Raw genomic sequence first — 15,769 nt, forward strand, 5'->3', positions numbered from 1 at the left:
TAAAATAAATCATATAAAATAAATAACCCTATCAATCACTCCGTGGCTACAGGACAAGTGCTGGAAATGGCATCAGAATAATGAAGTGCTTTTTCTAAAACAGACTCATTGGGCTGTCGGGCCTTTTTCTGCGGTATCAACCTTCATGACTCCATTACTATGAAACCCTGAAAGAGCTTTCCAATTCTTCCCACTGTTCTCCCCATTCCTTTCACTGTTTGGTGAGAAAGTGCACCTTTTAAAGTTCCTATTGGCTCCCATTACATTTGCACGCACCCACATTAAAATAAACCAATGAGCAAAAGAGGCTTCCCTCCTCTTGTCAATGGATATTTTGCCAATGACTTTCTAACTGTATCCTTTGGTTACCACCCACCCTATCAATGAACAGTTTAAAGTCATAACAACATCAGCAGTTGGAGCAAGAATACATTATTAAGCCACTTAAGCCTCTCAGATTTTAAATAAATCAATGGCTGAACTTCTACACTAAATCCATTTCCTCACTCAATTCCCATGTCACTTCATCTCCTGAATCCCTAAAAATCAAATATTTGCCTTGAACATTTTCAGGAAATAAACTCACTCCACTCTGCCGCACATAATTCACAAAGCACTACATGAACAACTTTGTTTTTATATTTATCCTGAGGGCCCAACATATTTTCCTGTTACTGAATCTCCAGCCTTTTCCCTGTGCAGAAGATCTCTATGATTCTATGACGGTGAACAAACAGGGATATATTTACAAGTCCAGAGAGTGAGCGGTTTGGAGGGGAACTTGCAGGTGGTAGTGTTTCCATGCATCTGATGCATTTATCCTTCACAATAGTGTAGGTTTGGAAGATACAATAAGAGGAGCTTTGGTGAATTTCTGCAGTGCGTTGTGTAGATGGGAGGTATAGTTGCCAATATGCATCAGTGATAAAGGGTGTGAATATTGAAGCTGGCGGGTGTGGTGTCAATCAAGCTTTGCCTTGAATCAGATGTTCTTGAGTGTTGTTGGAGCTGCTTCCATCAAGGCAAGTGGGGATTATTGCATCACGCCCTGACTTCTGCCTTGTAGACAGGCCTGAGGTGTCTAGAGGTGAGCTGTTCACTGCAACATTCCTAGTGTCTGACCTATTCTTGTGGCTACGATGTTTATATGACTAGTCCAGTTCAGTTGTGGTCAATAGTCAAGTTTGTGGAGTCATGAAATTTCCCAATTCTGTACTCCTGACTTGGGAGCAAAAGTCAAACCAAAGGCTGAGCATGTTCAGTGGGCATTAGGACAGTTTGAGACAGAAGAGAAAGGTGGGTGGGGGAAGATTCCCAGTTACACACACCCATTCCATCAATTCTAGCTCCTGGGCATCTGGATAATATACATGGACTGAATAGATTGAAACAGGTTCAACGTTTATTAAATGCAGCATTAAAGAAAACAATATTATGCTGATTTTTCACAGATTGAGTAGTGAAGTGAATAGCAGGGCCAATCATGCCACCCTGCATTTTCATGAGTCACGACACAGTCTTCATCTACTCCTTGATGGTCTTTATCATTGGGCTGGTCGCTCCCCCAAAACCTGAACAAGGAAAGAGAACAGAACAAGATGATTGGACTGTTCGACATGAAATTTAACACAAGGACCTTCTTTAAGGTACACAAGTGTCCAAGCATTTGTTCTGTAAACTGATTGTTAAATGTTTAATAGAGTCACTGTCACTTCGATAACAGATAGTGATTTAACATGTGGATAAGAAACTTGCTGAGTGCTGAGCTGGTATGGGCATTAATTTGTAAGTCCTTCCCATTTCAGGCACTGGCACAAACAAAAATGCCTTCTGTTTTTCTCACAGGCATAAGATCCTAATCGTCGATCACATTAAAGTTAAACATAACACAACACCAGGTTATGGTCCAACAGGTTTATTTGGAAGCACTACCTTTCGAAATGCTGCTCCTTCATCGGGTGGTTGGACAGCTGCTGAAGGAGCAGCGCTCTGTAAGCTGGTGCTTCCCAATAAACCTGTTGGACCATAACCTGGTGTTGTATGATTTTTAAGTTTGTCCATTGCAGTCCAACACCAGCATCTCCAGGTCATATTAAATGCAGAGTCAAAATGTTTCATCACCAATTCGTTAGATCCATGCAGAACCACAGATTTTGTCTGTCTTCATACCACAGAAATGATACAAGTTTAAGCATGACACAATGGAAACGGTGCAGATAGAAACTTCACATAGACACCTTCTCCATAATGACAGTGGAGAAACCGAAGGTGAGAGGGAGCCCAGCAATGGAGGTTTGACGAGAACGTGCAGACATTCTCACTATCTTCAGTTTATCAGCCAAATCAATCAGCTTTAGTTTTGAACTTGCATTTAAGGCTGCCAGTGATGACTCTGCCACCTACAGGAACTGATTGGCTGTTTCCAGTGCCATGCATTAAATAAAGTCCAGAACCTGGTGTTTTCCTTCACTTGTATTATTGAGCAAACCACATTCAAATGTTCATTATGCATGTTTCCAAACCAATGCAATCGAATTCAAATCAAATCTAACTTATACCTGGACAAGCCTCCAGACTTTGTTATGACCCCTGAAGTGGTGTGCCATAAATTGAGCCAACCTTCTTGCCAAGTTTTTAAAGATAGTCCAATTTTCCTGACTTTCAGACTGAAGCTGATAGAAAGCATGGTTTCTGTGCTGACAAGAATTATTTTTATAATTAAGTCATTAGATCATAGCAACAAGTAAACAGACATAGACCATTGTCATATAACAGCACTAAATAAAAAAAAATCCATATAACATTCTCCGCACACACAAACAGATAAACAAATCAGGAAAGTAGATTATTGGCAGAGATAGAATAAGTCTAGAGAATCAGCTCAGCGGTCTTTGCTTCCCAATTTTGATGTTGAGACGATCTATCTTTGGCTGGTCAAGTCAGAGGGTCATAGAAGATGTCAGCATAGAAATGAAAAGAGCTGGGATGAGCCGAGATGACTCATACTGATTCAACTTCTTCCATCTAAAGTTCTTCCATTCGTCTCTTCTCAGAGTCTTGATAGAATGTGTTCGTTGATACCAGAGCTATATCAAGAACATTGTTATGCGTCACTGGGGCAGTGTGCTAGGAATCAAGTCCCGCTACTCCCAGGGTCATCAGAAGAGTTAAAAATTTTATGAAGTCTGCCAAATTCCCAGTTTACATGGCTTTTGGACACAGGTCTATAGAAAGCATAGACCAGGTAACTGTACTGAACATGGATCTTGGAGTTCAATTCCATAGCTCCATGGAAGTGGCCACACAAGTAGATAGGGTGGTAAAGAAGGTGTATGGCAAGCTTGCCTTTATTAATCGAAGAACTGTATACAAGAGTCAGGATGTCGTGTTGTAGCTTTGGTTGGGCTACACTTAGTGTATTGTGTTCATTCCTGGTCGCCACATTAAAGGAAGGATGTGGAGGATTTGGAGAGGGTGCAGAGGAGGTTTACCAGGATGCTGCTTGGGCATGAGCCACAAGGAGTGAGTAGAAAAGCTCAGGGTGTTTTCTCTTGAGTGGCGGAGGCTGAGAGGAGACCTGAAAGAAGTTTAGAAAATTATGAGATGCAGAGATAAGTTTGACGGTCAGCATCTTTATCTCCAGCATTGAAACGTCTAATACAGCCGGTTCTGCTACAAAGCATGTTTCTTCAACACAAATTAGCCATTGAAAAATTTAGATGGTTATTTGTAGAACATGACCTTTCCTGAGCCATATACGCTATAATACAATTCTAGCTCCAATAGTTTAAATGGTGTGGATATTGTGTGATGTTCTTATAACACGAGATTGCAAGAGAAGGAACTATGGCATTATATTAGAACCGACTGTAGTAGAGGGCATGCATTTAAAGTGAGAGGGGAAGCTCAAAGGAGATGTGAGGTGCAAGGTTTTTACACAGAGAATGGTTGGAGTCTGGAATGCATTGCCAGAGGTGGTGGTGGAGTTAGATACGATAGGTGCATTTAAGGGATTTTAGATAAGTACATGAATTTGCAAGGAATGACAGGATATGGACCAACGTCAGGAAGAAAGGATTCATTTCATTTGGTGTCATGTTTGGCACAACATCATGGGCCAAAGGACCTATTCCTGTGCTGTGTAGTTCAAGGAATTACTTAGAGTGTAGCTACAGGTAAGCAGGTATCAACTGTTGGCATCTAACAGTAATAATTATAATTCTACTCCCTTTATAAACACTCCCTTGCAGACACAGTCAGAAGTCAGACAACACCAGGTTATAGTCCAACAGGTTTATTTGAAATCATCTGATGGTTCCAAAGTGCTGCTCTTTTGTCGCTCCATCTGACGAAGTTTGCGATTTCAAATAAACCTGTTGGACTACAACCTGGTGTCGTGTGATATCTGACTTTGTGGACTCCATTCCAACACTGGAACCATCACATTATTGTACACACAAATAGACAGGCAAACAAACAAACAATCAAAGCGAAATAGGTTACGGGTGGAGAGGTAAATTCAAAAGACAGTTCAGGAGCTTTTCTCACATTCTGAGCTTGAGATGATCCCCTCTGATTTGTCTGTGAACCAGCATGTTGCTTCAGTTGTTGTTTTACATTGCTTCCAGTTTTCACTGGTTCGTAAGACACAGAAACTGGTCCACTCATAAAAAGTCTATGACTTACCAATTAAAAGTCACTGCTTACATCAACTGTTGGAGGAAAGTTAAGCTGGTTTTCTTTGGTTTTAAAGTTAGCTTTAGCAGAGAACAGAAAGACCGCGCTTGAGCTGGGAAGAATTAAACACTTCTCTCTTTCTCTGTAACTTATTCCCAGGTCCAAAACTTTTCAGTTGCCTGAGAACTCATCAAACAGTTGCTAACAGGCAAAAAGTCTCTGTCATTGATAATTGGTTAGTAGACCACAGTCGAGAGTGTGTTGCTGGGAAAGCACAGCCGATCAGGCACCATCCAAGAAGCAGGAGAGTCGAGGTTTTAGGCATAAGTCCTTCATCAGGAATGAGGCTTGTGGGCTGGGACTGAAAGATAAATGCGACAGGGTGGGGTGGGTAGCTGAGAAAGTGATAGGTGGATGAATGTGAGGGAGAAGCTGATAGGTCAGAGGGGGGAGTGATGAACAGGTCCAGAGGGCAGTGCTGAGTTGGAGGGTTGGGACTGGAATAATGTGGGGGGAGGGGAAATGAGGAAGCTGCCTGACCTGCTGTGCTTTCCCAGTACCACACTCTCGACTCTGATCTCCAGCATTTGCAGTCCTCACTATCTCCCAGTAGACCATAGGCCAATTATTCCAGAGCAGATTGTCACCCCTCTGATAATTAAGACCAAAACAACTAGAGAAGCTTGCCCTGCCTCGCGATATGATGAAGAAGTGGTATAACCTACCTCTTATCCCAATTTGTTATAAAGGAGTGATTAAATGAAATAGAATCCTTTTACCCACTCTATAATTAACAAGTAACAATTTATTTATCTAACTCCAATGGTGAACAAGTTGGCAGAATTACTAACACCCCAAACAATCCCTCTCTAATTACTTGTTCCTGAATAAAACAAGATTCCAATAATATATTGTTCCAATAATACAGGTCCCACTTAGATTTATCTAAGAAGAAAACAATAAATTAAAACTTAGTCTCTCAAAGTTCACACAGAATGTGTCTTCCAAAATTTTCTCTATCTTCTTCTGTCATCTTCCTCTGTCGAAAATGACTTCTTAATCATTTTCTCTGTAATTTCTTTTGTCTGGAATATTACCTAAAAAGTGCAGTGGTACATGTTATAGATAGACAATGCTTTTTTTAAGAGAATGTTCTCCTGTGAGAGCAATTAACAAAGAGGCGAAGGTAGTTGAGGTCCTGGAAACGATCATCATCATGAAAGAGATAGCGTTTGGCGAGCTAATGGAACTAAGGGTAGACAGGTCTCCTGGGCCCTGATGGAATACATCCCAGGGTACTAAAAGAGATGGCAGGAGAAATAGTAAATGGACTAGTGGTAAGTTTCCAAAATTTGCTGGATTTTGGGGCAGTTCCAGCAGATTGGAAAGCAGCAAATGTGGCACCACTGTTTAATAAAGGAGATAGACAGAAATTGGGGAGTTATGGACCAGTTGGCTTAACTTCGGCAGTGGGGAAAATGGTTGAATCTATTACCAAGGAAGAAATAGCAATACATCGAGATATAGACTGTTCCATTGGACAGATGCAGCATGGGTCCATGAAAGGCAGGTCATCCTTAACTAACCTACTGGAATTCTATGAGGATATTACTGTAGACAATAGGGATGTAGATGTGGTGTACCTAGATTTCCAAAAGAGGTTTGACAAGATGCCACACAAAAGGCAGCTGCATAAGATAGAGATGCATGGTGTTACAGGTAAAGTATCGGCATGGATAGAGGATTAGTTAACTAACAGGAAGAAAAGAGTAGAGATAAAAGAGTGCTTTTCTGGCTGGCAATCAGCGAGTCGTGGTGTGCCTCAGGGGTCAGTGTTGGGACTACAATTATTCACAATTTATATAGATAATTTGGCACTGGGGACGACACATAGTATGTCAAAGTTTGCAGATGACACGAAGATGAGTGGAAGAGCAAAGTGTGCAGAGGATTGTGAAACTTTGCAGAGGAACACAGATACTTTAAGTGAGAGAGCAAATGTCTGGCAGATGGCATACAACGTGAATAACTGTGAAGTCATCCATTTTGGTAGGAATAACAATAAAAAGGGCTAATACTTGAATGGTAAAAAGTTGCAGAATGCTGCTGTGCAGAGGGACCTGGGTGTCCTTGTACATGAATCACAGAAGGTTGGTCTGCAGGTGCAACAGAAGGAAGGTAAATGTAATATTGTCCTTCATTGCTAAACGGGTTGAGCTTAAAAACATATAGGCTATGTTGCAGCTGTATAATGTGCTGGTGAGGCCACACCAGGAGTACTGTGTGCAGCTTTGGTCGCCTTACTTGAGAAAGGATTTACTAGCCCTGGAGGGGGTGGAGAGGAGGTTCACTATCTTGGTTCCAGAGTTGAGGTTTATTTGGAGAGACTGGGTACAACGGGATTATAATCATTGGAATTCAAAAGAATGAGAGAGGATCTTGTAGAAACATATAAAATTATGAAAGAAATGCACGACATTGATTAGGCCACTGTTGGAATATTCCGTGCAATTCTGATCTCCTTCCTATCAGAAAGATGTTGTGAAACATGAAAGGGTTCAGAAAAGATTTACAAGGATATTGCCAGAGTTGGAGGATTTGAGTGATAGGGAGAGGCTGAATAAGCTAGGGTTGTTTTCCCTGGAGAATCTGAGGCTGAGGGGTGTCCTTACAGAGGTTTATATAAACATGGATAGGATAAATAAAGAAAGTCTTTTCCCTGGGGTGGGGGAGTCCAGAGGGCATAGGTTTAGGGTGAGAGGGAAAAGATATAAAAGGGACTTAAGGGGTAACCTTTTCACACAGAGGATGGTACATATATGGAATGAGCTGCCAGAGGAAGTGGTGGAGGCTAGGACAGTTGCAACAGTTAAAAGGCATCTGAATGGGTATATAAATAGGAAGGGTTTGTAGGAATATGGGTCAGGTGCTGGCATTAGATTAGGTTGGGATATTTAGTCGGCATGGACAAGTTGGACCGAAGGGTCTGTTTTCATGCTGTACGTCTCTATGACTCTCTGACACCATGTTGTATCCTTTCATACATATACCGTCATTTCAAACACTGATTTTAAAACAGCTCTTTCTCATTTTGGTCCCAAGACAATATATTTTTTCCCTGATTATGCTGCATGCTTTCCAAAATGTGGAGGTGCCGGTGTTGGATTGGGATTGACAAAGTTAAAAATCCCACAACACCAGGTTATAGTCCAACAGGTTTATTTGGAAGCACTAGCTTTTGGAGTGCTGCCCCTTCGTCAGGTAGCTAGTGGGGCAGGGTCATAGGACACACTGTCATACAACTGATGCGATAGAACATAGAACAATACAGCACAGAACAGGCCCTTTGGCCCACGATGTTGTGCCGAACATTTGTCCTAGCTTAAGCACCCATCCATGTACCTATCCAATTGCCGCTTAAAGGTCGCCAATGATTCTGACTCTGCCACTCCCACAGGCAGCGCATTCCATGCCCCCACCACTCTCTGGTAAAGAACCTACCCCTAACATCCCCCCTATACCTTCCACCCTTCACCTTAAATTTATGTCCCCTTGTAACACTCTGTTATACCCGGGGAAAACGTTTCTGACTGTCTACTCTATCTATTCCTCTGATCATCTTATAAACCTCTATCGATGTATTGAATTAACCTCAATTGCTGTTAAGTCTTTAATCACTTAAAATGGCAATGCAGGTTTCAATTCATTAATATGTAAATCCCAGAATTTCTTTAAAGTCACAGCCCTGAGATAACTTAAGGCTTTAGAAGAGAGTCACTGGCATTTTCTCCATCACACTCATATACACACTGTGTATCAAGCACGTACACACACACACACAAACGGTCTCTCTCTCTCTCTCTCTCTCTTTTTCTCTCCCACTTTCCCACACACACACTCTGTCTCTCCCCCTCACATGCACATGTACACACATAGATAAGTCTATGGGGTGAATTTGCATTTGCAGAATTGTAAAAGCAGATACATGCACACAGTCTGTTGGCAGTCGACCCATTGACATTTTATAAATTCCTACTTTGGAAATAGTTTGACTCGAGATTGGGATGCAGACAGACTCAAACCTCACAGGACGAGAACCTGGTGTTGTGTAATTTTTAACTATGCTTTCCAACAGATATTTCCCCAAAAATCCTCTGATATTTTATTCTCCTGCTAAGACCTTCCCTCCCAACTCCTTCTCACTCCTCCTCCTGCAGTCAGTTTGGTCTTTGCTCCCACCCCCCACTCATGCTCAATGCTACTCTTACCTAGACTTAACTGGTTTGCAAATAAGCCTTCAACCTATAATTCAGTACCAACCAGATCACACTCTGTACAGAATTGGAACTTTGAACAGATATAGGAAAACACCCAAAATTCATTGAATTGCAGCAGCATCCAGAATAAGGTTTCTAACCATAATCTGCAAATAGGTAGCAATTCCTCTTTTGGACTTAAAGGACCTCATAGTGCCTGATGGAGTGCTGCTGCAAGTCTAAGTTTGTTTCTCGTGTTCAGCTAAGTAACTGAAGTCAAAGCTTCAAAACATATCCACCCTTTTGCTAAATCTTCAATGTCTCACATATTTTCCAAAATGTGCAATTGAAAGGTGAGCTCACTTTACAGAGGAAGTATAATCCGTTCCATCTACCCAGCGCCAGTCACCTTCCGAGACTGTCTGTCTGAGTCCAATCCAGTAGCCATTGTTTGCAAGCCATTTTTCTACAAATGCCTATCATATAAATAAGAGTTTTATTAGCATACGGAACAACAAGGATTTCAGCAATACTATTAGCACACTTTCTATTTTCATCATCCTTGACAGATGCCAAAACACCTATGATTTTAAACCAGCTGCTCTCTGTCATCAAAGGGGCAGAGAATGCAGTTTTAGCTTGGCTAATTTTGTAATATTTTAGACTGATTTCTGAAGGTTAGAGTTCATGATCCAGGGCTCAGCACATAATTAAAGGAGGCATTTCAAATAGGCACTGCAGAGTGCTGTGTTTTAAATGAAATGTTATCACAGTGGTTACTTTAATTATCTTTCTTTATTCATTCCTGGGATGAGGGTGTCGCTGACCAGGCAGCATTTATTGCCCATCCTTAATTGCCCAGAGGACAGCTAAGAGTCAACCACATTGCTGGGGTGTGGAGTCACATGTAGACCAGACTAGGTAAGGATGGCAGTTTCCTTCCCTAAAGACATTGATTCATAATCTAGAGAATTTAAGATTAAATTCCTCTTTGGTAGTTTGAGAACTTGAATCTATTTTAAAATATCTGGAAATAAAAGTGACCTCGAAGCTATAGAATGATTGTTAAGAACCTATCAATGGTTTACTCAAATTTCATAGGAAGCCTAAGTAAGGAGCTCAGTGAAACATTTTATAAATGTTAAACAGGAGTCTTTAATTTGTTTGGGAGAACTGGAACAGTTGAGGCCTAAATACAGTGAGTCTTTTTCGTGTTTTACATGGAGAACCTGTGGCTGGTAGTGTTCTAATGCATCTGCTGTCCTTTACCGTCCAGGCAATGAAACCCGTGGGTTTGGAAGATGGGATATAAGGAGTCTTCACTGGGTTATGGCATGTACCTTGTTGGTGGTATCACTAGGAGAAAATGAGGACTGCAGATGCCAGAGAATCAGAGTCAAAAAATGCGGTGCTGGAAAAGCACAGCAGATAGGGCAGCATCCGAGGAGCAGGAGAGTCAGTGTTTCGGGCATAAGCTGTTCATCAGGCTTATCATTCCAAAACGGCATCTCTCCTGCTCCTTGGATGCTGCTTGACCTTCTCTGCTTTTCCAGCACTGCACTTTTCGACTCTGGTGGTATGCACTGCAGATGGTTTGCGTTGGTAATAGAGGGTGTGAATATTTAAACACGGTAGATAAGGTGCCGATCAAGTGGGCTGTTTTGTCCTGGATGCAGTTGTTCCTACTTGAGTGTGGCTGGATACACACGCATCAAGCAAAGTGACAGCATTGAATAGCACTCCTGATTTGTGCCTTGCAGATGCTGGGGAGTTATTTGCCAAAGATTGCCGCATCATGTATGTTAGGAGCCAGTTATGTAATTACTGACCCTTAGATGATGAAGGCATGGGATTCACCATTTGATGATATGGGTGGTAACCAGACAAAGTCTAATGACTGTTTCCATGGAATGTCAAAGAATCACAGAAGTGCTGTGGTCTGAGCGAAGCCATGAGGCCATCGTGCTTGCCTTGCCTTCCATGATCGACATTCATGAAATTAAAGGTCCCCCAGATGGTACAATGAGTGAACAAGGAAGAGTTTCACTGGAGGAGATTTAGGATTTAACGAATCCTCTAGATATAGTAATGGGCTAAATATGTAAAAGGGTAAAAACAAGGACTGCAGATGCTGAAAACCAGAGTATAGATTAGAGTGGTGCTGGAAAAGCACAGCAGGTCAGGCAGCATCCGGAGGAAGAGGTGGGGAGTGGTGCCGGTGTAACGGAAGATGGACAGTTCTACGTAGCCAACAAAGAGACAGGCTATAACCAAAGGGGTAGCCATAGGAACCCATATGAGCCCCAGCTATGTGTGGGGTGTGGGTGGGTGGAATGCTCTTCAGAGCGTCAGTGTGAACTTGTTGGGCCGAATGGCCTGTTTGCACGCAGTAGGGATTTGATATGTTAGAATTGTGAAATCTTCAGGCTGCTTGAACTTATGAAGTCCAAGGCTGAGGGGAAAAAGGGATAGTGGTAAATGTAATCATTTTTAGCTATCCAGATATCCAAACGTTAACCCAAAGAAATAAAGTTTGGGGAGGGGATAAGGTCAGAAAGAGTTAATATTGAAGACTGCATTAATCAGATGATGCCATACGGTACCGACTGGGGTAAAAGGAATTCTAGCTTGAGATCACAATGTGTCCTCTGTGTGTCTGTTAGTCTTAGTTATTCTGTCTAACTTAAGAGCTATTGCTATCATGCAGTTATCTACATCTTTTTAAGACAACTGCCTCTTCTCATTGAGACTCACTATTGATTTATTATTTTCACTGTTAAGCAGATATGCTGTTCGATCCAGTATAGAAAGAAGGATCGGAGGCAGTACTCTCGGCTGACCATTCACTGGTAGCAATTGTTTCCACAATCTCTTACCTGTTCCTCAGGCTTGTTAATGACAACAAGATTGGCATCCAGCAATGCACAGGACCTCTGGGCCTCTGTCCAGTTCTTGCTTTCTGATAAAAAGTAATAACAGTTTTGCTGGAATCGCCTCCAGTGTTCGGGACACTTCCAAAGCAGTTCTGTGAGGACATGGAAATAAATGTTTCAGCCAACAGGACATTTAGAACCTCATTATTCTCTTCCTTCGCTGAGACTTTACCCAGTGTTGTTACAGACAATCCAGTGCCTTGCCCAAAAGTATGTCCAACACAGAGTCTCACTCTGAGATTATTGAATCTGAACTGAACTAAACCCAGTCCCTTTGCAACACACACTAAGGCTGAGAAATCAGTCCACTCAATGCAATGGCTTGTTACTGAAGACCAGCAGTCCCCAATCCTAGAGGCAACTCACTAATCCCATGAATCACTAAGATTGGTTGATGTTGCAGAGGTTAACCAGAGACTAAAAACAGAGATTATTGGAAAAGCTCAGCAGCAGGTCTGGCAGTATCTGTGGAGAGAAATCAGAGTTCACGTTCCAGTGACCCTTCCTAAGAATACTATCCACAGTTCCTTTGGTTTTCAACCAGAGAGAGAACAGGAGTCAGACAAGGGATGGAGAGGGATGGGAAGAGGAGACATTTAGCAGAGGGGAGAGTCTGTGGGAAATGCGGAGGCATTGTGTGAAGATGGGGGGGGATTGTGAAGTGAACGAGAAGCAGTGGGCGCAGGATGTTAGACAGTTGGGAAATGGGAAGGGTGATGTCCAGTCACTACTAACGTGCATTAAATTACCAGGCTAATTTCTGACGCAAGGTGGTTGAAGTGAATTATATTACAGCTGGAGCATATTGGGAGGTATATGTAATAGAAAGATGGATTGACCATGATTGCTTTATTGTTTTAGCTTCAATCATTGAAAGCACTCCATCAAATGAGTATACTTCTCAAAGGGACTGTCCCTTTTCAGATTTTGTAGATGTTGCCCATGGTGTTAAGCACAGTGGTGGCCCAGGTTAATATCTCTCGCACTGTATTACCTGATTCTCATGTATACTCACTGCTGCCCCTGTTGGTGGCCTACAGCATCTGTATCTTGTGGATGCCCAGTTTTTGCTACCTGGGTTGCTCACGGCCTGTCCCATTCTGTGCAGTGACAGTGCCAGACTACACAATGGAGGGTGTTCTCAATGTGTTAATTGGAGTTTGATTTCTTCAGGACTGTACAGTGGTGCGAATGAACAATGTCACGATAGCGACATAAGCCTGTAATGCGTGGTTGGTTGAAGAGGAGTGCAAACAGGATCTGTCATTATGATGATTTCCTCACTGTTACTGGGCAATTCTGGAGGTTTTCACGCTCATCCACTGACTGTACCGCTGAGTAACAATAGACAGTGGGCTCTGAAACCATAGCAGGTTACACTCTGTACACAAGTACCTTCAGCCCTTCCTCCCAATACATACAATGTTGAGGGAAACTGCTTCATTGAAGGTTGAATGGTGTGTGTAAGACAGTGGGAGATACTCTTGGACCAAATGTCATAAGAGTTTGAGATCTGTGGACAATACTGGGGTCTCCCAGGGTCATTCTTACCCGATTTTGCACACCCAGTTCCACTTGTGGTTTGTCAGTTCTGATGATAAAAAAGACATATTGTGCTGAATCCTCCCATCTGTGGTCAGAATCCTTATTTCCAAGCCAGATCAGACTAAAGAACTTGCCTCTGGTGGAGGTTACTGGGTGGTCTTTCAGTCTTTTCAAATCAAAGCAACATAAATTGGCACGGTGGCTCAGTGGTTAGCACTGCTGCCTCACAGCACCAGAGTCCGGGTTCGATTCCAGCCTCAAGCAACTGTCTGTGTGGAGTTTGCACATGCTCCCCGTGTCTGCGTGGGTTTCCTCCAGGTGCTCTGGTTTCCTCCCACAGTCCAAAGATGTGCAGGTTAGGTGAATTGGCCATGCTAAATTGCCCATAGGTTAGGTGCGTTAGTCAGAGAGAAATGGGTCTGGGTGGGTTACTCTTTGGAAGGTCGGTGTGGACTTGTTGGGCTGAAGTGCCTGTTTCCATACTGTAGGGAATCTAATAAACCACAAGAGAAAAGAACATCTAGGAAGGTAGCAGAGAAGTGGACTGGCTGTTTTTCTGCAATTCGTGTAACATTCTGTGGGGGTTGGTTCACTCAGTCAGCTGGGCAGCTGGTTTGTGATGCAGGGATTCTCAGCAACGCGGCTTTAATTCCTGCACAGGCTGAGATTAGTATGAAGGTCCTGCCTTCTCGTTCTCTCCCCTCACCTCAGACACAAGGAACTCACCACCAGTTCTTTCTGTCGCTAATGAGAGATAAGTACTATAGTGACTGCGCCTTTTATTATATGCTTTTAAGGCCTTTAAACCACAGATACAGTGACAGTGTGTGTGTTGGAGAGTAGGGTGGGTAGGAAAGTGAGAAAGGGCTCAGCATAGGTAGGGCCCTGTTCAGATGGAGGTAGAGTCAGATGGAGATAGAGTATTCCTGATGAAGGGATTATGCCTGAAATATCGATTCTCCTGCTCTTCGGATGCTGTCTGACCTGCTGTACTTTTCCAGCACCACACTCTTACCTCTGATCTCCATCATCTGTAGTCCTCACTTTCTCCTGGAGATAGAGTCAGGTCTGGTTGAGAGTAGTGTGAGTCTGGTAGTTGGTAAAATAACTCCACCAAGGCCTGTATTCCCTCACCAGGTCACCCTGAACCTCCTGTTTATTTTTTTTTTCACACTACCACCTAAGTGCGGTAGTGCTTATTTTTTCCCCAGCACACATGGTGTGTGTGACCTCCTGTTTATCTTTTTTTTTAGGGACTAAATCAAAATAGAGCTGGAGGGAGAAATAATGAAGTCCCTGTTTATTTAAAAATTTTTTTTTATATATTAACCCCCACACTACCACATAAGTGCGGTAGTGCTTAAATCTCTTTTTTTGTTTTTTTTATGTTTTCTTTTTTTTTGTTATTTTTTTCTTTGTTTTTTTGATTATATTTTCTATAATTTAACCCCCACACTACCGCCTAACTGCGGTAGTGCTTATTTTTTCCCCAGCACACATGGTGTGTGTGACCTCCTGTTTATATCTGTCAGCCAGAGGTCCCTGATTGGACCAAGTTAACAGCCCCAATTAAGGAACTCCTATCCGATGGGTTCATTTGGGAGTTGTTTAGGGTAGACAGTCAATCCCATTTGGAGTCAGGTCAGAACACTGCCTGGACAAAGGGTTTGAATCCAGGGTGTCTCGCCTGGTCCATAATACTTTGCTCTAAGCCTGTGCCCTCAGGCCCTAGTCTCTCCCACCAATGGAAGCATCTTCCCAATGTCCACTCTATCCACGCCATTTAGTATTCTGTAAGTTTCAATCAGATCCCTCCTCATTCTTCAAAATTCCATCAAGTTTAATCCCTGAGTCCTCAAATGTTCCTCGTATGTTAAATTTTCATTCCTGGGATCTTTCTCGTAAACCTCCTCTGGAGCTGCTCCAGGGCTAGTACATCCTTCCTGAGATACAGGGTCCAAAATTGCTCACAATACTCTATGTGGACTGACCAGAGCCTTATAGATCTCCAGGAGTATGCCTTGCTTTTATATTCAAGTCTTCTCGAGATCAAATGACAATATTATATTTGTCTTCCTAATTATCAACTAAAATTGCAAGTTTGCCTTAAGGAAATTCTGGATCAGAACTTCCAAGACCTCTTGTACTTTAGAATTCTGAATTTTTTCCTCCATTTAGAAATACTAGGTCTTTATTCTTCCTATCAAAGTGCATGACCTCACACTTTCCCACATTATACTCTATCTGCGAATTCTTTGCCCACTCTCCGAACCTGTCCAAATCTTCCTGCAGCCTTCCTCAATGCTAATTGTCCCTGTACTTATCTTTGTATCATCTGCAAGCCCAGCCGGAATGCCC

General features: G+C 42.4%; 1 protein-coding gene across 2 annotated transcripts in view; it reads right to left on the reverse strand.

Moving 5' to 3' along the window:
* Positions 1–1,386: 1,386 nt before the first annotated feature.
* LOC122552439 (CD209 antigen-like protein C) overlaps positions 1,387–15,769 on the reverse strand; it is a 77,116-nt gene continuing 62,733 nt past the window's right edge. For both annotated transcript variants that reach the window (XM_087983159.1, XM_043695169.2), the window contains 3 exons: positions 11,810–11,958; positions 9,297–9,409; positions 1,387–1,571 (listed from right to left, as the gene is read on the reverse strand). In XM_087983159.1, coding sequence (XP_087839285.1) covers positions 1,433–1,571; positions 9,297–9,409; positions 11,810–11,958 — 401 coding nt within the window. In that variant the 3' untranslated portion in view covers positions 1,387–1,432. The remainder of the gene's footprint in view (positions 1,572–9,296; positions 9,410–11,809; positions 11,959–15,769) is intronic.

Source organism: Chiloscyllium plagiosum, unplaced genomic scaffold (assembly GCF_037043375.1).
Source record: "Chiloscyllium plagiosum isolate Xiang-an unplaced genomic scaffold, Cpla_swu_hap1 HiC_scaffold_45, whole genome shotgun sequence".
NCBI classification, from domain to species: domain Eukaryota; kingdom Metazoa; phylum Chordata; class Chondrichthyes; order Orectolobiformes; family Hemiscylliidae; genus Chiloscyllium; species Chiloscyllium plagiosum.